Raw genomic sequence first — 21,006 nt, 5'->3', positions numbered from 1 at the left:
CCCACTCACCTTGGAATGGGGCGGTAAATCCGCCATCCACCATGGTGTAAACATAGTTTACACCATGGTGGTAAAGTTGGCGTACTTACCGCCTGGGTCGTAATGACCCCCAGTGTGATTAAATTGCGAATACCTAAATAAATATTTTAACTTTACAAACCAGCCTGATTCCTGGTTCAGTGTGACCGGGGGGGCGGAGGTTCCAGGAGAGGGGCGTGATATGAGTAGTACATCTTTCAGAATAAAGAACATTTAGACAAAAATAAATAAGGATTTCAGTTGTGCATTGCACGCTAGGCATTGACTTGGGTGTGTGCCGGATTGAAATCACTTACAAGCTAGTACACAAAGGACATGATTCACAGAAGCATTTTATAATGGTGCAATCCCATTAAAGAATGCCCAGTGAATCAGGCCTGGTCACCAAAAGGACACAGCTCCTAAGCCTAACAAATGAGCAAAAAAGCAAGATAAAAGTCTGCAAATAAAGAACATGACGTGAAAGTTCTTTTTTGTAAACAACTGAGATAGCTCTATGAGTTAAGGGCAAGCGGTGAAATCCAAGTTTTACTGACATGTCAAAGATTGAAGCAATAGTAGGGCCCAGACACCTTTCACATATATCCGAAAGTGGATAATAATATAAATTGCTCATTTATAATGAGCTTAATAATAACAAGTGTTTTTAAGCGTAGGATTGGGATTTGAACCTATGTTGTGCTGCATTGTCTTTCTTCTAAGACAAACGTGTTGCCCCTGAGCTATCCTTCCTCCCTGTATAGTCAGGACCACTGAGTTATGTAACAACCACCTGCTGCTGTTAAGTGTTAAGATACCATTCAGTTTGTGGAAGGGAAATATCAAGAAATAACTGACTTCCCAGAGCTACGATACGGCTACACCGAGATAGCAAGGGCGATATAAAAAGTTCTGATGCAAGACATTGTCACTCATTACCGCCAAACAATGAGCTATTGTTTTGTAAGATCGGCTAAATTTAGTTATTTGACAACTTTTCATTTAAATATTCCAGTGGCTTGCAAATAAAATGCAGTTTAATGATATGCATTTGGAAATATCTTATGAATTACAAACGGAGGATACAGCATTTCAACGCTTGACCAATGATATCCACCACTCAAGGGCTCAGCATTCGTTCAGCCGATTGTGATCCCACATTGCTGCATGTGGTCACTACTGTGCCAGCATTAAGACTGGTAGGCCATGACCGAATGCAGAATTCCAGAAATGCAGAATACAGTATGTCTTAAAACGTGCATGTTGTCTTTGTTCTATTTTTTTAAATCCATTCCTATCCCTGATTGAAGGAAGGAAATTGACTGCTTATAGTATCCGATGATACCGCCTCTGTACCTGTTAAGTAATGCGCAGCAGGGTCAGTGTAGCCCTTCTGTGCCTTATATTGCAAAGAGGTTAAGAAGTTTGCCTCCCCTTTGGAATTCCTCTGCTGATTTCTGTCCTTCACTTAAAAGGGAACATGTTATTTATGCTATGTTGCTTTTTCAATGTTAGCTTCTACCTTTTGCATGGAGGTAAAAATTTGAGTAAATCTCATCTGGATTTCCATTCAATGATCATGCGTTATTTGCCTTATCATGTTTTCCTTGGAATACTGCATGCTTAATCAGCAGGGTGCTAAAACCAGGAAGAATTTGAAATACCGCCTGTTTTCAACTTTACCGCTGATCTCATATTGAGGCACTTTGTTTTTAGCAACAAATGCAGTTTCTTCATAATCCGTCAGTTTAATTAAGTTTTAGCGTTATCAAATTAAATTATTAATATCAATATTGCAACATTATTTACACTTCCTTGACTCAATTAATGAAGAGAGGAAATCCCTCGATCCCCTTTCAAAGTACTGATACCTTTGCCTCTCTCGTCACTCACTGCAGTTGAGAAATTATATCTACTATTTTTGACTGAACTGTATCCGTCTTGGCCTCTTTGCATCAAACAGCATATCCTGGAGCTAGAAGCAATGCTCTATGACCTCCTGCAGCAGGAAGCTGGAGCCAAAATGTCAGAACTTTTGTCCGAAGCTGAGAAGGAGAAGCTGAAGGGCGCTGTAGATCAATGGAAACGTCAAGTGATGAGTGAGCTCCGCGAGAGGGACTCACAAATTCTGCGGGAGAGGATGGAGCTCATCCAGCACGCGCAGCAGGTACGATTATTATCATTATGCTATTTATTGAGCACGGACCTTCTTTACAGAGGTATAAAACAATACAGATACATAAAGGAGCGCTTTACAGAGGTATACAACAGTACAGATGCATAACAGAGCGCTTTTCAGAGGTAACAACAGTACAGATATACAGCGTGGGAGGGGGGTAGGAAAACAGAGGGGCATAGAGGAGGGGTAAGGCTGTACCGGGTGGTGGGGATGAGAAGGGCGGGCAGCATCTAGCCAGTCAGGTGGCTCGAGGGGCGACGTGATGGCCTAGGTGTTGAGGACAAGAGACTCCTTGAAGAGGTGGGTCTTGAGTTATTTTCTGAATTGTAGGAGCCTGGGGGCGAGTCTGATGCTGACAGGGAGGAGGTTCCATAGTCTTATGATATGATATGATATTTTATTTATATCGCGCTCGTACACAAGTGTTTCAGAGTGCGAGGCAAGTACGCCCTCTTGTGGCGTAGGCAGGTACGATCAGTTTGTACTATGCATAACAGAAAGTGCCTGAGCTTTTGTGCATATGCCCCACCACCCTTTCCTTCTTGCTTCCTGGAAGTAGTGTCATGTATCCACACACTTTACTGTCTTGATTGATCCAGTGCGTGGCAGCATGTTTCACCGCCTAATTTATGTGCCGAATTGATGAATGAAAGAAGTTTATAATCAATTCCTGCAATTCCTTTTCTGCCTCTTAGTAATTGAAAGAGAAAATGAACTGGGCCCATGCCGGAATACAATAATCTGAAGGTTTAAGTAGCAGCAAGAGTTGATCTTGCAAAATGGTTACTTATGAGGTCAAACTATTATAAAGATCCAAAAGCTTGTTGAAGCGACATGCAGCTCAAGCCTGCAGATCATTAACACGCATCGTTCTGCTGTCCAAAGAGATTTATGCTAATCCGATCACATGAGCTAATTATTGTTTAGTCTCTTAGCTGATCTGGATTTCCTTCTAGCTTCTCATATTTAAATGGATTCATTAACAGCTACTCTGAGCCCCGGCAGAAAGAGAGCGTAACTTCTCCATTGCAGAATGGCGCAGCAGGTCGCCTGGAACACAGCACGACGACTCCATTTCTTTTAAGATGCAACATTAAAGAGTGGACCGCCTATAAAGTGAAGTTTGCAGTAGTTGATAATCACCAAAGCAGTTTAATAAAATCATTCCATCCATGAATTTCAAATGATCCGTCAAACCTGAGCCAAAATCCAGCCTTTCTAATCAGTATGAAAAGCTCCTCCATCTCATGTAGACAAACTGTATCCCTCAATCAAGTGCTGCAAAGCTTAAGTCATACTATTCATAAACAGTATTTCGATGAGTTTGTACATCTCATTAATTTTTGACTGTCTTTTCTGCCCATTTCCCCATCTCTACCTTCCATCCTGCCACGTATGATGGCAAAGCTGATGTGATTGAGATTCCAGTTTGTTTTCAATATGCAAACCATTGCTTTTCCTTGGACAGTTCCATCTATAGAGTTGCACTGTGTTCTTATGGCATTCTTTTTAGGATGCCAGGAGTGGGCTTGGTCATTTTGCACTTTTCTTCTCATATTTTGAAAACTGGATATTCCAGACCTCATTTAAAGTTTGGCAGAGCAGTAAAAATGTAACAGTAACTTTTAACCACCTGCAAAATTCACAGTTTCAAAATTGTAACTTGCCAAAACGGCCTTATTATTATGAAGGAGATTTCCTCCACAAAACCATTCTTAGATTCAATATCACTGCGTCCACTAAATAACAAATGCATTCGGGCACATCACCGCATTGGCGGTATCCCGGCTGTAATTGTGCCAGGATACTGCCAACGCAAATAGCATTACCGCAACTTGGTCCGGCAATATTAGCGCCGGATCTCAAGTTGCGATAAGGCTGTTGCTCCCAATTTTTTGTAGAGTCCATAGAACTTTATGGGGAAGAGACGGCACTATAAGCGCCGGCGCAATTAGTGCCGTGCTAATAGTGCTGAAAATGGGCAGAAAGGGAAAGTTTGTACCTCCAGCAAAAGCTGAAGTAAACCTCTCACTTTCCACCCCAACTCAGAAGTGGGTGGGGCGGTAATGGACAGTAATAGCACTACTGCTGCATTTTTACTGCTCCGCCCAACCCCTGATGAGGCCCATAATATGTAGTCCCATTGGAGTATAAAGTAACTCCAAAATGGGGAATAACTGAAGGGTCTGCATGACTCTCAATCATATGGACCCTTCCAGTGACTCTTCCAGTTAACACATGCTTAGTGCATGCAGTGACAATATTCGCAATTGGTAGTATTCCCAATGGAAATACCACCAAACTCTGAATGAGGCCCCTCGTGCCTAATGAACCTTTAACTCCGTATGACATGCACCTCAGGTGAGCTACTCTTGGCTGCAACCCCCCACTTCTTAAAGTAGTAGAGTGCTCCCAACATCTCACTTTCTCTCATTTTCTAAGGTACAGATTAGTTGATAACAGAAAGCTGACATCCATTTTGCAACCCCTGTATCACTACGCCGAACATAATTCCATCCTAATGCAATCTAATTTTTGTTCTAAAATCTGAACAAAGGAAAGTAATGAAGAAATAGTAAAAGTGCAAAAGTGTCAAAAAATGTAATACAGGTCCTCTGTACACAGAGCTATGGGCAATATATTGCTATACTCCTTTACAGGCCAGGGCTGTGAGTGCACCTGCTAGACCATCTACTGACCCTTGGAGACAATGCACAACAGTTCATCTCCTGCATGTTTGCTGTCTCTATGCATGCCATAGCAACGCGAATAACCTAACCTTATGCAACCTGTCATTATTTCTGAAACATGGGTCTGCACTCAGGGCATTTCTATCAGCTGGGAAATGTATGCATTAGGGAAGATGGTTTTGTAATGACATATGTGATCACAGAGAAGGATCGATAGATCACTGGAGCGGGAATTCCAAAAGATTTCTAGTTAGGTAAAGCCATTACCAAGGGAACAGAGTGGATTCGTATAGTTCCCCAAACTGCTCACGACCCTGCATATCATCTGGCCAAGTGTAAGGCGTTTGGAAGAACAGAGAGAATAACCAATGTTGCTTGAAATACATGATAGATTCTACAAACAAATGCAATTTATTGACTTTTGCCTTGTTGAAGAACTGGTGTCACCTGTTCAAACTTAGCACAATTTTTCAAAAACCATTACAATTGCATGCACCGAGCCCCAAGGTTTGTTCCTCTCCCTTATCCTCTTTAGGATATGTCTACAATGTCCATTCCCCAAGGAGGACCTTTAAAATGCACTACCAAAGTCCCATGGGCCCTCTGATGCCCCTCTTCCCGGAAGTATAGTGAAACAGCATCGCCCTATTCATGAACCCTCTGCCAAAGGCAGGCAGACGATGACACAGAGCCCAGACAAAGAACAGAGGCTCTAGACTCACTGGAAACCCAAAGCCATTCTTTGTGGGACAGGGCTGGAGGGAGTTTAGGGTACCCATGTAGGGTCGGACTGGCACAAGAAATAGGCCCGGACACCCAAAAAAAAGTGGCCCACCTCTTCTCCTAAAAAAAGTGTGCCTTAAACGATCATCTGTGAATCGCATCAATTTACGACTTAACAGAAAATGCTATCCCAAAAACTCACACCTGGATAAATTGCCCTTTGCAGTAGGGTGGCCAACTCTTCAAAATGGCTCAGCAGGACACTTTATGCGTGGAAGCTCAAAAATGGTTTGTAGCGCGCAAGATTTTATACAGCGCCATTTGTCCGCACCAACATTTGGATACTTTTGTTTACATATACTTTATATATGAACGCCGGCCCCTACCAAAGAACCATACACAAGACCCCTGTTAGTACCTGTTTGTGCCAGTGTGCGTCGAGCGGCACGATTCCATACCTACTAAATCGTATTACCCTGCTCAATACCGTTTCATCAGGCCTGACAAACGTCCTGACTCAATGTTTAAAATGATTGCCTCACAATAAGTTACGTCTCCTATTTACTCAAACACCTGGGACTACTGTAGTCAAGACGTCTGTAAACTACTGTTTACCTAGTACCCATGCGCACGAGACCCCAAGTGGACCCCAACGCTACATAATGTTATCCTTCCAACCTCGAACTCACCCGCCAGAAAATATATTGAAATTGCTATCTACTCCCACTGCTTATTATGCACTCAGCTAACCTCATTTAACCATGTGGGGATGATAAGGAAACGTGCACGGCTTTGTAGCCCGCACCCAGTCCGCCCTGCCGAACTGTGTTCTTATCTTTGAAAGCCGTACTAGCCTGTAACGTGAACCGTGAACGTGCTCTGCTAACATTGCACTATTATTGAAATCGCCTAATTGTGTACTGTCACTGAAATTTGAATTGTCCCGTAGCTGGAATAGAGCTCGCTCTGCTAACAGGATACCAGTATTGAAATTGCCTAACTGTGTACTATTCTCGGAAGCTCAGACCAACACGTAACGTGAACACAGTCTGCTCTGCTAACATTGCACTATTATTGAAATTGCATAATTGCACATTGTCTTGTACATTTATGCCATATAGCCTGCACTGTATTGTACTGTACTGAAAATTGTATCGACAAGCCAGAAACTTGCTTACTATTTAACATACCTGCCGGGTATTACTGATCTAGCCTTTATTGCATCAATGACTTAGCATACTTTGCTTCGGTAACTAGATTACTATGCAGCACTGAAATAGTACTTAAAAAGTCAACCCCATGCAAAACGAAATTTAGCCTATCTCTACTGACAAATTAGCCCCAAAATGGAAATTAGCCTACACGGTAAAGTGGAACTACTCCTGTGAATGAGTTTACCTTGTAAGTGCTAAAATAACCCACTCTTGTAAAGTGGAGCTAGCCTAACTGTTTTGGGGAAACCAGTCTAAAGGTAGTTTGAAATAGTTATGTTGCATTAGCAAACTAGCCTACTGCCTTCACTGAATAAGTGCTTACCTAGTACGATTATATTAGCTCTCACTGTTATGTTGACGTTGTAACTACCTGTACTATTGTACTTGCTTCTACTGTAATGTTGAACTAGCCTATTTTGTACAGATAATTAGCTGCACCACGGAATTAGCCTACTCGCGTGTATTGGCCAATATTGAACTAGCCCACCATACACCACTGAACCAACAACTTACTGGCCCACTTTTATCACTAGCATCTTATCTCCACTACTGCAATCCCTTAGCACAATATGCTCACCACAGCACACATCCCCTGCGTCCCTAGCACATTATCTACACTTTACCTCCTAATGTGCCTAGTGCAACCCTTTCTTACCAACGCACAAGCCCACACTAGAATGATTACTACATCAATAGACCTCAATCCTAAGTAATCCGTGCTCCTTAGCCACCAGGAATTCCAGACTCTGTGCTAAACTCTATGAACCCCTCGCCATATCCTTGCCTATGACAAATAAGAAAACTAACCTCACTATCAAACAGCAGACTTTCAATGATAACCTCACCAACTCTATCCCAGATCTTTACACCTCTACCAAGTACAACAAGATGCATAAACCGAAGAAAGCACACCCAATGACTAGTCCTTCTACTGTCACCAACTCCCTCAAAGGATCCCTAATAAATGCCAGATCCCTGATTGCCCATGCTACAGAAATTGCCAACTTAATATTGGCAGACAACCTGGACTTTCTCGCCATTACGGAGTCATGGCTGCATGAAGCGTCTGGCCCTATTCTATCGTTAGCAGTCCCTAACGATTATACAATACTCAGACAGGAAAGAGACAACGCCCGAGGCGGAGGCATTGCTATTCTCCAGCATGGGGTCTGGCATGGATCCACATGCTCATGAATATTCCCCGTCGTCAGGCTGGGAGTCCTCAGTAAAGAAAAAAATCAGTATCAGTTTCGTTTCTGATCTGTCTTTCTTAATAGTAACCAATCACTGGTTTCTGGGTCATACAGCCCCCAGCCAATGACTGCCCTCTCCCTAAGCCCCTCCCCTGGCACCCATCCTCAGATTTTTACCACACGTTCAAGTATTGGGAGTCCTCGTGCTATAGCTCTCGAGCTTTTACTGAGTTTTGCGTTTTTTCAAGGAGTTTAATCTAATTTTTTCGGTCAATCGAGCCTCAAGCTCCACCGTTTCTACTTCCGATCAACGGGGACCCGTTTCGGAATTTTCTACACACCTCAAGGGCAAAGTTTCTTTGAGCTACGCTTCTTGGAGGATTCCAGAAGATCTGAGGCCTACCTCGTGGATATGACCCAGGACAAGGGAAGCTCGACACCCGGATCCAAGCTGTTCAGGAACTGCCCTGGATGCGGATTGCAGAATGTTTTCAAGGAGGATGAGCATTCGAGATGTCTCTACTGTCTTCACGAAGACAAAACGCACGTGGAAAAGGATTGTGCATTTTGCAAGAACTTGTCGGAACGGACTATGAGGGATCGTCGGATTCGCCTCGCCAGCTGGCTGGTGAAGGGCTCAGCAGGTGAGAAGAAGAAGAAGTCTGAGCGGTCTTCTAAGTCCTGTGAGGGCGCCACAGCGACAGGGGCTCAACAGAAGGCAAAGCACCGCGAGTCCACGGTCACAGGAGCGCCGAAGGGTCAGGCTCCTCGGCTGCCAGGCAGGGGGCACTTTCACCATTGGCTCCATTTTGGAACCCCTCTCTCAGTTTGTAGACTTTTTCATAAAGGACCAGATTCCCAAAATGACTGGCTATGTCAAAGACTCCACCAATATGCTGAATCTACTCGACACCCTGCAATACGATCCACAACAAGAATGGCTAGTTACAATTGACATCGAGTCTCTATACACTCGGATCCCCCAACAAGAGACTTTGAACATGCTGAGCAGACTACTACACTCCGGCATTGAACTACATGGCGTGTCGCCGACCTTCATCCACCAACTGGCAGAGATCGCACTGACCAAGAATTATTTTTTATATGAAAATACCTTTTACCAACAGGTATCCGGTACCGCGATGGGAGCAACTTTTGCCCCCAGCCTTGCCAACCTCTATGTCGACCTCTTTGAACAAGAACATATCTACCCTACCACCAACCCATTTCTTGCCAATCTTGGCATATGGCGTAGATACATAGACGACATATTTGTAATTTTTAAAGGGACGGAACAGGACCTTGCTTCTTTTCATGATTGGCTCATCTCACTCAATCCACACTTGCAGGTCACACTAGACAAAGAGAAACACTCCACTCACTTCCTGGACCTTGCAATCTCTACGAACAATGGTAGACTTGTCTCAAGTGTCTACAAAAAGTCCACTGACAGAAATTCTCTTCTCTGCTATTCCAGCTACCACCCTAAAGCACTCAGAGACAATCTCCCTTTTGGACAATTCTTGTGATACCGTAGGCTGTGCAGCCAGACTCCCACCTACACCACACCGTCCAGCCTCCTACGCGAACAATTGGCAGACAGGGGGTACCCACAGAAAATCATCAGGGACACTTACAAGCGAGCTAGAAATATCCCTAGATCTGTAACTCTGCAACAACACACTAAACCAGTCAGCACTCCAGGAATTACAGCAGTATTCAGTTACTCGCCCCTGCTCAACAAGATCAAGAAAGAAGTCAAGAGTTTGTGGCCAATCTTGAACACAGGGCACACCACCATACCTGTACCACGTTTTGCTCTCAAAAGACGACCAAACTTGAGAGATAAAGTGATAAAAACATTAACACACAACACCCCGACTACAGGATCAGGCCAGCGTACACTCTGGAACACAGCACCAGCCATAGGACATGCACCCTGCGGTAACTGCTCTATGTGCCCCCAGACATCACGCACCACAGAGATCGACATAGGATGGCAGACACCGTGGAGGCAAATGACACTGACCAACTGCAATTCAAAAGGAGTGATCTACATTTCTCCAAACAAGCCACAAATTGGATCACTTCCTTCCTCGAAGGTAGAGTGATGAAAGTGTTTTCCAATACAGCCAACGCAGAGCCTACCACCATCAGGTATGGAGTCCCTCAGGGCTCATGTACGGCTCCCACCCTCTATAATCTTTTTACCAAACCTCTCTTTGATAAACTGGACGCACTTGGGATCACATACACCAACTACGCTGACGATACCCAAGTACTCCTCCCGCTCACAGGACTCTACCACCAGGACGCAGCCACCCTCCAGAGTATATACGCCACCATCCAAGCATGGATGGCCACAAACGGTCTATGTCTTAACGGAGACAAGACCGAAATCCTCATCCTTGGCCAAAAATCCACTCTCACAAACCTCGACCCCCTCTTCACCAACTTCTGCATTGACAATTGTGTCATCCCAGTTCTACCTTCTGTTAAAACACTAGGAGTCCACATTGACGCATCACTCTCCATGGACAAACAAGTCAACTCCATTGTCTCTGCCTCCGCCCTGAGCACTAAGCTCATTAATGCAATCAAACCATTCCTAACTAAAGATAACTGCCTATCCATTGCTAGAGCCACCATTGGAGCCAAACTAGATTATTGTAATGCGCTACTGGCTGGCACCTCCAACTCCAATCTCAATAAACTCCAAATAACACAAAATAATGCACTAAGAGCAGCCCTCAATATACCTAAAAGGGACCACATCGCGCAAACCAGAAGGGAAGCACACTGGCTACCTGTCAAAGAGCGCATTACATTCAAAATACTTACCACCGCACAAAAAATGTATTAACCTGTCTGCACCTTCATACCTGTCCGACACGCTAGTCAGATCTCACTCCAATAGACCAATGAGACAATGCCACACCAACCAACTTAGGGTCCCACGCATCAAGCGAGCTAAAGCAGGTGGAATAAGCTTCCCCTACATCGCACCTAAACTATGGAACGCATTACCTAGCACGCTCAGAGCAGAAACCTCTCTCACTGCCTTCCGAAAAAAACTGAAAACCACCTTGTTCAACTAACTCCTCCAACTTTTGTCTTCTGACCCTCTCCTCTCTTCTCTCCTCCTCTCCTATAGCTACTACTTTTCTCTTGCAACTAAGTTATGACTTTTCTGTATGTATAACAAGTCATGTTCATATCTGTAACGAGCGCCACGATGCCCTATGGGCTGCCTGTGCGCTTAACAAATGCGAATAAATAAATAAATAAATAATAAATAAATGGTCACATGCCTCTGTGACCTTAGGTACATTGGCATGACTACCAGGACAGTCCGCATACACATGATCGAACATCGGTCATGCATACGCACCAACAAACTCACTGCCCCCTTAGTCTAACATTTTGTAGCTGAAGGACACACTGCAGACTCTTTCAAATGGACCATCATAGAAAGGGTCACACCCTCGGCGAGAGGGGGTAACTTTAACAACATTCTGTTCAGAAGGGAACAGCAGTGAATCTTCAGACTTAACACATGCTCCAAAAGACTTAATGAAAATATCCAGTGGCACAACCTAGCAGTGCTAGCATAGGCCTTCTGGATGACAGTCCTGGTCCACCTCTCTCCCTCTTCTCTCTCTTTTTTGAGGGACCACCTGTTTGAGTGACTATCTCGACCCCCCCAGGCTTCCCCTTTGGGTCCTGGTACCCTGCCCCCCCTGCTAGACCAAGTCATGATCCTGACCCCTTTGGGCTCCCCTCTTTCCTTTTCTTCCTTTTCCCCTCCCCTCCTTCGCCCCCTCCCCCCTTCCTCTTTCTCTTTATGGGCCTATCCCCCCTTTTTTTGGTGCGCCCGGTCTCTGAGTGCACAGCTTCTGCAACCATCAGCTGTTCTCACGTGTTTACCGCACCTCTCTAGAGGCGCTTGCGCACGTCCCTTCTGTGCGGGCCTACACCGCTCATCACAAGACGTTGCCAAGACGCCCGCCGACGTCATTCAGACGCTAGGCGGGCGCGCGCTGCATCCCTGTTTTTATAGGCGATTGGCCTTACTTTGGGATCGCGCTCATTTCGAGCGGTTCCACTGAACAAAGCAGACGCCTCCACCGGAGACGCTGATCAGGTACTGCTCACGCCGCCCGTGCCCTACATAGCAGCTTGCATCCTTTTTAAGCCTGATAGTGACAGATTTACTTAACTCTAGATTTATACCGATCCTCTTACTCCTTGGGTAAGGTTTAGTTCACTCTGCCCCCGTTTTATTTAAGGCCAGATTTGTTCAGCCGTTGCCCCCCATTGTATTTCTCACTGGTCATTCCCCCTGTTTTGTCTCCCCCCCCTCCTTCTGTACCCCTACAGGAGGAGCTTGTCTCTGTTTCAGACACTCTGAAACTTTCAGATTAACCCCCCTATGGAATGACGGTCCTGATGAAGATGGCCTTAATAATGAGTGCCATTGAAACCGGTCGACCCCACAGGTCATGAGGGCTCTCATGACCTTCATCAAATATCTCCACTTAAAGGAAAAAGATATTGTGAGATAACAACCGTTCCTGCGCACAACCAGATGGAAAGAGTGTGCAATTTTTAGAAGAACTTCCCCTCACCACTTGGCCCCTTGGCCTTTTTTAGTCTGTGCATTTCCAATTGTTGGACCTCAAGTATTTCTGACTCTCTGTGACCCACGGGAATAATTAAAATATCCACACAGGAAACGGAATATGAACAGTTGACCTAATCCAGGTCATATCACCACCACACAGCTACAGAATCTAATCCTCAGTTCTGGACAGCTATGTACCAACCCAAATGGATTTGCCACTCTCTTGTCACCCCTTGCACTTGAGTTCGAGGATCTGTAACCCCCAGTTCTTTGCTTTAGAAACTCTGATGAATTAAACATATTTTCCTATAAAACTGTTGTTTTTGTGCTACCACGTCTTATCCGATTAACGGTTCAAAGGAAACCAACGGCTTGTCCGTGCCCTCCCTTGTTTCTCCACAACAACTTAACCCTGTTTGTTGTTATATAAGCACTTTCACCAACGCCATCAACCACGAGCCAACGCTCTGGCTCGGGGAAGAGAAAATCCGAGAACCCAGCTAAGCTTCTGGAGAGGCCCCAGTCGATCTGGAAGGGGTCAGTCGAGGGGGAGCGAGGTGCTGACCCCTCCCCCAAGGTGAAGGCCTCAAGCACGCCCAAGGTGGTGAAGGCCTTGATTAACCCGAAGCCTATGGAGGCTACCCCAGTGGAGGCGACCTTGGGGCCCAGAGTTTCCCTGCCGCCACGGAGGGAATCCTCTTTTCAGCCCATCAATAAGACCCCTGTGAAGACCCCGGTGGAAAAAAAGGGGGGCCGGTGGCCGTTACGGACACAGATATAGCCTCTGAGTAGGAGCTGGTTGAAGTCATGAAGGACCTCAACAAGAGGTTCGAGGAAGTCCGGTCCCACAGGGAGAACCCCGAGGAGGCGGACGAAGAGAGCGACAGTGACCCCGACGAGGCTCCCATGGAGGAGGAGCAACCATCGAGCCCATCGCAGCCAGTGGCCGAGCCTCAGTACAACTCGGTGGCCATTTTGATGACAATCCAAACCTTATGCACGGAGATAAGGATGAGGTTGCCCCTAACCCCAACGGATGACCCAGCAGAACCGGGCCTGTCAGGAAGCCCTCCAAACAAGCGGAGGAGAGTTCATCCCCCCGCCTTTCCAGCCCTTGCGGCCTGCTCAGCCTTCATCTCCTTCCCCTGATCCTAGGGATGACACGGGAACAGATACGTCCACGACGGGGACGGATGACGACGGTGGTGATGACGGGATGGGCCTTCCATCACCACGCCCTCGGGCCTCCCCGCCCGACGAAATTGGCTCCTTCCATGCCATGATTGCCAGGGCATCCAAGCTTTTCCAGCTCTGCCCCGAAGAACAGAAGAAGGAAGGCTCCCTCTATCAGCGGCGCAAGGCCAAGAGGAAGATGGTCCTCGCGGTGCCATTGATTGACGATATCTGTTAGGAGGGACTTGCTCTCCTGAAGAACCTGTCCACGACACCTGCCAAGAGGGATCGGTACGAGAAGAAGTACCCGGTCCCCAATTCCACCCCTTTGTGCCTTAGGGCATGGCCGACCCCGGATTCGGTTGTCTCAGCAGCAACCAAGAAGAAAGCGGCGGGGGCGGCGGCCTCAACTTCGACCTCCCCACCTGACGGTGAGGGAAATAAGCTGGATGCCATGGGATGACGAGTCATCTCGTCTGTGGCGATGACAATTAAGGCAGCCAGCACCCTAGCGATTGTGGCCCGCTACAACAGGGAGCTGTGGTACAAGATCGCTCCCCTGCTGGACTTCCTACCGGACGACAAGAGGTCGGAGGCCCTGGAGTACCTGCAGGAAGGTGAGGTGGCGTCAGACCATGCCATAACGGTGGCCAGGGACATCGCTGACACCGGGTTCTGCCAGTTGGGCAACGGTGTTTGCCTTCGACGGCGGGGATGGCTCAAGGCAACAGATTTCCGCCAGGACGTGCAAACCAGAGTTTTGGACATGCCCTTCGATGGGAACAACCTGTTTGGAAAAACAGTGAATGAGTCACTTCAGGCCATCAAGACCGACACAGAGACGGCTCGGGCCTTGGGAGTTTTGCAGCAACGACGGCCGCCCTTTCGGAATGCCAGAGGCAGACAGGGTGCCTCCAAGGGATCAGGTGGCGGCTCCTCGACGTACCACCAAGCGGCCCGCTCCTCGTCGCAGGAGACCTACAGAAGACGCGGCAAGTCAGGAGGATCTCGTCATCGTCACCAAGGAGGCCAAGGCGGCAAGGCCACTTCCAAGCAGGACTGAACCGGCCGTAGCGTCGGGCCCCCACCTGAGCACCCCGGTGGGAGGCCAGATGGCGAAGTTCGTCAGCGTGTGGGAGTCCATCTCCACCGACCGTTGGGTGCTGGATGCCCTGGCCCACGGGCACACTCTTGTATTTCTAAAGAAGTGCGCCCGCATTCCTCCCCTGGCCAGGAAGGAAAATAACATGCCTTAACTGCTGTTAGAAGTAAGGGCGATGCTCAAGAAAGGTGCCATCGAGCTCGTCCCGAAGAGGTTCCGGGGCTCCGGAGTATACTCAAGGTACTTCCTCGTCAGAAAGAAGGCAGGCGGTTGGTACCCCATCCAGGACCTGCGTCGGTTAAACAAATACATCAAGGCCCAAAAGTTCAGGATGGTCACCCTCCAGCACGTGCTGGGACAGCTGGAGGAAGGCGACTTCCTATCGTCGCTGGACTTGGAGGATGCCTACTTCCATATCCCCATTCTAAAAGGACACCGAAGGTTTCTCAGATTCATAGTCCAAGGGCGTTACTACCAATTCAAGGCCCTGCCATTCGGATTGAAGTAGGCACCCAGGGTATTTACCAAGCGCCTAGCATCAGTGGCGGCGCAGCTGCGCCTGCGGGGGATCCACGTTTACCCCTACCTGGACGATTGGCTCATCTGTGCAAGCACAAGAGAACTCGCCGTCGAACACACAGCAAAGACCGTCCAACTGCTCACGGATCTGGGATTCTCCATCAACTACTCAAAATCCCACCTGGTTCCGTTGCAGGTCGCACTGTTTCTGGGAGCCAAGCTCAATACAGTGGCGCGATTGGCTTCTCCGTCGGAGGAGAGGACGAAGGCCATCTTGGGCAAGGTGAAGCGCCTGCTGGCCACGGACATGGCCAGGGTGAGATCCATCAAGTCCCTGCTCAGAATGATGTCCTCATGCATCTTCCTGGTGCGCCTGTGCAGGCTATGGATGCGTCCTCTACAAGAGTTCATCGACGCCCGTTGGATACAAGCAACGGGCAGCTACGAAGACAGGATCCCGCTCAACGAGGCTTTCCGCCAAGTGATTCGATGGTGGGGTACCCGTGCGCATCTCGCGGCGGGCAAGGACTTTCAGACCCCGGCACATCAGGAGACGGTGACGACGGACGCCTCACTGGAGGGATGGGGAGCGCACACCGGAGATCTGCACGCAAGAGGCTTTTGGCTCCCGGAGGAGAGGTCACTTCACATCAACATCCTGGAACTCTGTGCAGTGTTCTGGGCCCTCAGGTCATTTCTCCCGTCTGTCAAGGGCAAGATGGTGAGGATCTTCACCAACAACACCACCACGATGTTCTGCATCCGGAAGCAGGGAGGCACCAGATGCCCAGCGCTGTCCAATGAGGCCCAGGATATGTGGCACTGGGCCATCGCCCAGGGGATGTTTCTGGTGCCCTTCCATCTGGCAGGAATAAAGAACACAATTGCCGACTCACTCAGCAGGGAGCTGCGCTCGTGCCACGAGTGGGAAGTGCGTCAGGATCAAGTGGATCGACTTTTCCAATGATGGGGCAAACCCCAGATTGACCTGTTTGCGACGGCGACAAACTCCAAGTGACAGAGGTTCGCCAGCAGGTTTCCCCACCCGAGGAGCATGGGCGATGCTTTCTCGTTCCCCTGGGATGGCCTGTTCCTGTATGCATTCCCTCCGTTGCTGCTCCGACTCATCAACCAACTCAAGAGGTCCCGGTGCAGGATGATCCTCGTCGCATCGGCATGGCTGGGACAGATCTGGTTCCCGGACCTTCTGGACATGTCAGCGTCCCCCCCAGTCAAACTGTCGATGGACGCAGACATTCTCTCCAGAGAAGGAGGCCTCTTCCTCCATCACGACCCGGAGTCACTGAACTTGCAGGCCTGGCTTTGGAGGATACGATATCCCGGCGGACTGCAAGGAGGTGCTTGCAAAGGCTAGGGCGTCCTCAACTCTCAAGTAATACGGTCACAAGTGGAAGAGATTCTCTGTCTGGTGCCGTGCACAGAAGATTAACCCTCTGCGAATTACGGCCCCTCAAGTGCTGCCGTACCTGCTGTCGCTGGCCAAGGCGCGGCTAGCTCATGCTTCCATCAAGATCCATCTTGCAGCAATTTCGTTATACACCAGAACTACGGGACGATCATCCTTGTGGTCTCAGCGACTGGTTAAGGAATTTATGAAAGGACTGTTCCGATCATTCCCGCCGGTGAAGGCTCTGTCCCCGGCGTGGAAGCTCAACGTGGTGGTGACCAGGCTCATGGGGCCGCCATTTGAGCCTCTGCACTCTGCACCGTTGAAGTTCCTGTCGTGGAAAACAGCGTTCCTTGTGGCCATCACCTCCACACGAAGGGTGGGAGAGATCCAGGCCCTATCCTGCAAGCCTCCGTACTTAACTTTCCAGGAGACCAGGGTGGTGCTGAGGACGCACCCCTCCTTCATGCCCAAGGTGCCGTCGGACTTCCACCTAACGAGCCCTTGGTGTTACCAGTTTTCTTCACGTCACCTTCGTCTCCGGCCGAGAGGACTTTGCACTCACTGGATGTAGCTAAAGCGCTGAAGTTCTACATGGACCGCACAAAGAGTTTCCAGAAGACGTCACAGCTTTTTGTGAATTTTGGACCTGTGAACCAAGGGAAGGCCCTCTCAAAGGTTTCCATTTCCAGATGGCTCTCCGGCTGCATCATGCACTGTCACCGGTTGGCAAACCGACCGTTGCCCAGCTGTCCGAGAGCCCATTCGACCAGAGCGATCGCTGCTACTACGGCGTTCTTGTCTGGTGTGCCCCTGCTGGACATCTGCAGAGCGGCTACGTGGAGGTCGACGCACACCTTCACGAGATTCTACTGCGCCGATCGGGACTCCAGGGAGGAGTCCAGGGTCGGCCAAGCAGTGCTGTGCAACCTGTTCGCCTGAAGGTGGGCCTGGTGAGGAGGTAAGAGTTGCTTAATGTTGAGTCTATGTAATGCTTAATGTTGAGCCTTTGCCACCTCCCGTGGTTGTGCATGTGTGTACTGCTATGTATTCTTATATTCATGAGCATGTAAATCCATGCCAGACCCCATGCTGGAGAAGGAACAAGTTACTTACCTGTAACTGTTGTTCTCCAGCATGGGTCTGACATGGATTCACATGCAAACCCTCCCTCCTACCCCTCTGCGGCTCTTCACTTACTCATACTGCCACTTCATGTGCTACCAAATCTGAGGATGGCTGCCAGGGGAGCGGCTTAGGGAGAGGGCAGTCATTGGCTGGGGGAAGTATGACCCAGAGACCAGTGATTGGTTACTACTAAGAAAGACATATCAGAAACGAAACTGATACTGATTTTTTCTTTACCGAGGATTCCCAGCCTGATGACGGGGAATATTCATGAGCATGTGAATCCATGCCAGACCCATGCTGCAGAACAACAGTTACAGCTAAGTAACTTGTTCCTTATCGCCAAATTTTGCCTCTCCATGAGACTCTCGCCCACCCAACATTACAAGTCCTGCGAATCTTTAGCAGTCAAACTTCCACTAATCAATTCCCAGTCCCTTACTATCCACTTAATTTATAGACCTCCTGGCCCAATTGGGACATTTGAGGAAGACATCTATACCCTTCTCTCTAACAACCTTAAAACCACTTCTCAGCTACTACTCCTAGGCAACTTTAACCTGGGCTTTAATGACCCTCTAGATAAACACGCCACAACTACCTCCAATATTCTAACCGAACTTGGACTGTCCCAAAAAGTTTGCAAACCCACCCACAACAACGTGAGAACCCTTGACTGGGTGGCGGACTATAACTGTACAGCCAATATCAGCACCTTTGACCCTCTACTCTGGACAGACCATGTCCTCCTATCCTTTGTACTCTCTACGCTTAGACCTCTTCCTTCAATCAGCCCTACTGCCCCACCTTGCCTAACAAGAAATAAGAAGAGCATCACCGCAGACAAAGTGATCCCTACCATCCTCCCCACCCTTAACTCGCTTGCTGACAACCTTGATCCTGGGACACTTGTCGATGAATTCAATAAAATCATGCAAACACCACTCGATACCATTGCCCCGCTCAAACTCAGAGCCAGCAAGCCCAAAACCCACTTAAACAAATGGTACACCCTACAGCTAAAAGACCTACGTCAACTAAAGAAGAGCAGTGAAACTTCCTGGAGATTACTCCCATCAGAAACTAACAGAACTACACTAAGAGAAATTTCCTCCAAATATAAAAAAGAAATTTGCCTGGCCAAACTCAACTCATACAACAAACGCATCTCTAATGCCAACTCTAGTATGAAGGAATTATTCACTATCCTTAAGGAACTAGAGTCTCTGATTTCCACGCCCGACATCTGCACTAAAGATAAAACCTGGTGCTCTGACATTCAACAAGTACTAGCTAATAAAGTCACCAACCTCCAAAACAAAATTGCCCCAAAAAAAGCCTCACTCAATTCCCAACCTAATAAGATGCCCACGACCCTTCCTTCCAAAAACACTCCACCTTCCGACTCTCCCACCCGCTTTAATTTCTCTAAAACTACTACCCGCGAGGAAGAAAAAGGTATACTCTCACTCAAGCCATCCAACTGCCAGGGCGACCTTTGTCCAGCACAGCTCATAAAGGATGCAGCATGCGATCTGGCCCCCTTTATATCCAAACTTGTCAATGCCTCATTTGCTTCTGGCACCATCCTCACCAACATTAAACAATCCTGGGTGCTCCCTTTGCTAAAAAAACAAACCCTTGACCCACTTATACCCACTAATTACCACCCCATCACAACAGTCCCTTTCCTGTTAAAAATACTCAACATGGTTGCTTACCTTTAAATTCAAAAATTTCTGGAAGACCACAAACTGCTAGGGGCTCCACAATCAGGTTTTCGGCCATGGAAACGAGACTGCCCTTATCAACCTGAAGACACAGTGTGACAGAGGTAAAACAGCCCTCCTTTTACTACTGGACCTATCGGCTGCATTTGATCTTGTGGATCACAAGCTCTTATGCAGTCACCTGCACTCCGCAGCCCACTTCACCAAAGAAGCCATTCGATGGATTGACTCCTTCCTGGGTGACAGGACCATGAGGGTGTTCTCCCAGCCGCAGCTGTTGACCGCATCCCCATCACATGTGGGGTCCCACAGGTCTCATGTGTTTCCCCCAAACTATACAATATATTCACCAAGCCCCTCTTCGACGATTTGGACCTTCTGGGTATCACCTACACTAACTATGCAGATGATGCTCAGATTCTGCTCCCACTTTCTGGGGATCATGTTGAGAACTCGGCCTTGGTGAATAGAGTGTATCTCATCATTCAGGCATGATGGCAACCCATGGACTCTGTCTGAATGATGATAAAACCAAGTTTATCCTCCTGGGTACAGAAACCAATTTTAAGAAACTAGGCCAGGAGTATGCATCCTTCCTAATAGACGGTAACCTCATCAAGGTGGCCAAGGAGGTGAAGATTTTGGGGATTTCCTTCGACTCCACAGTCCAACTATCCTTCACCAAACAAATAAAATGCCATGGCCTCCGATAGGACTTACACATGTAAGCTCATTAGGTCAAGCAAACCATTCTTGTCTGATGACAATTGCATGATTCTAGCCAAAGCCCTCATACTCTCCAGGTTGGATTATTGTAATGCCCTGTACATTGGGGCCAACAAAGCAACCATTCAGAGGATACAAATCCTACAAAACAATGCCCTAAGAGTGGCACTCGGTGTTTCAAGAAGATCTCACATTTCTGCCATCAGGTGCCATAATAATTGGCTCTCTACTCACAATAAAATCCTGCTAAAAACAGCTTCCCTCACCTATAAAGCTCTCAACAACGCCGCCCCCAGTTACCTTACCAATCGATTCCACAGAAGAACATCCATCAGACCCATGAGACCAGCCCACACCAATTGCCTCACCATCCCTTTATGCTCTCTAATATTGGTGGTTGCAGCTTCCCTGTCAGAGCGCCCCAACATTGGAACTCCATGCGCCACCCCATTTGAGAAGACCAACCTTACCAGAATTTCAGACTTAAGTACATCATTTGGCTTAATTCCACAGATCAGTAAGTCTCACACATGCTTACAGACTGTCCAGCCACACCGGCACACCTCCATCCTTCCTCCC

At 47.8% G+C, this 21,006-nt stretch overlaps 1 protein-coding gene across 15 annotated transcripts in view; it reads left to right on the top strand.

Moving 5' to 3' along the window:
• Positions 1–21,006, top strand: part of JAKMIP3 (Janus kinase and microtubule interacting protein 3) — a 2,072,678-nt gene that overhangs the window by 1,676,820 nt on the left and 374,852 nt on the right. For all 15 annotated transcript variants that reach the window (XM_069611426.1, XM_069611425.1, XM_069611424.1 and 12 more), the window contains one exon: positions 1,982–2,185. In XM_069611426.1, coding sequence (XP_069467527.1) covers positions 1,982–2,185 — 204 coding nt within the window. The remainder of the gene's footprint in view (positions 1–1,981; positions 2,186–21,006) is intronic.

This window comes from Ambystoma mexicanum, chromosome 8 (genome assembly GCF_040938575.1).
Source record: "Ambystoma mexicanum isolate Mex_15411 chromosome 8, UKY_AmexF1_1, whole genome shotgun sequence".
Taxonomy (NCBI): domain Eukaryota; kingdom Metazoa; phylum Chordata; class Amphibia; order Caudata; family Ambystomatidae; genus Ambystoma; species Ambystoma mexicanum.
The sequence above is the reverse complement of the archived record's forward strand: the minus strand, read 5'-3'. Positions and strand labels throughout refer to the sequence as shown.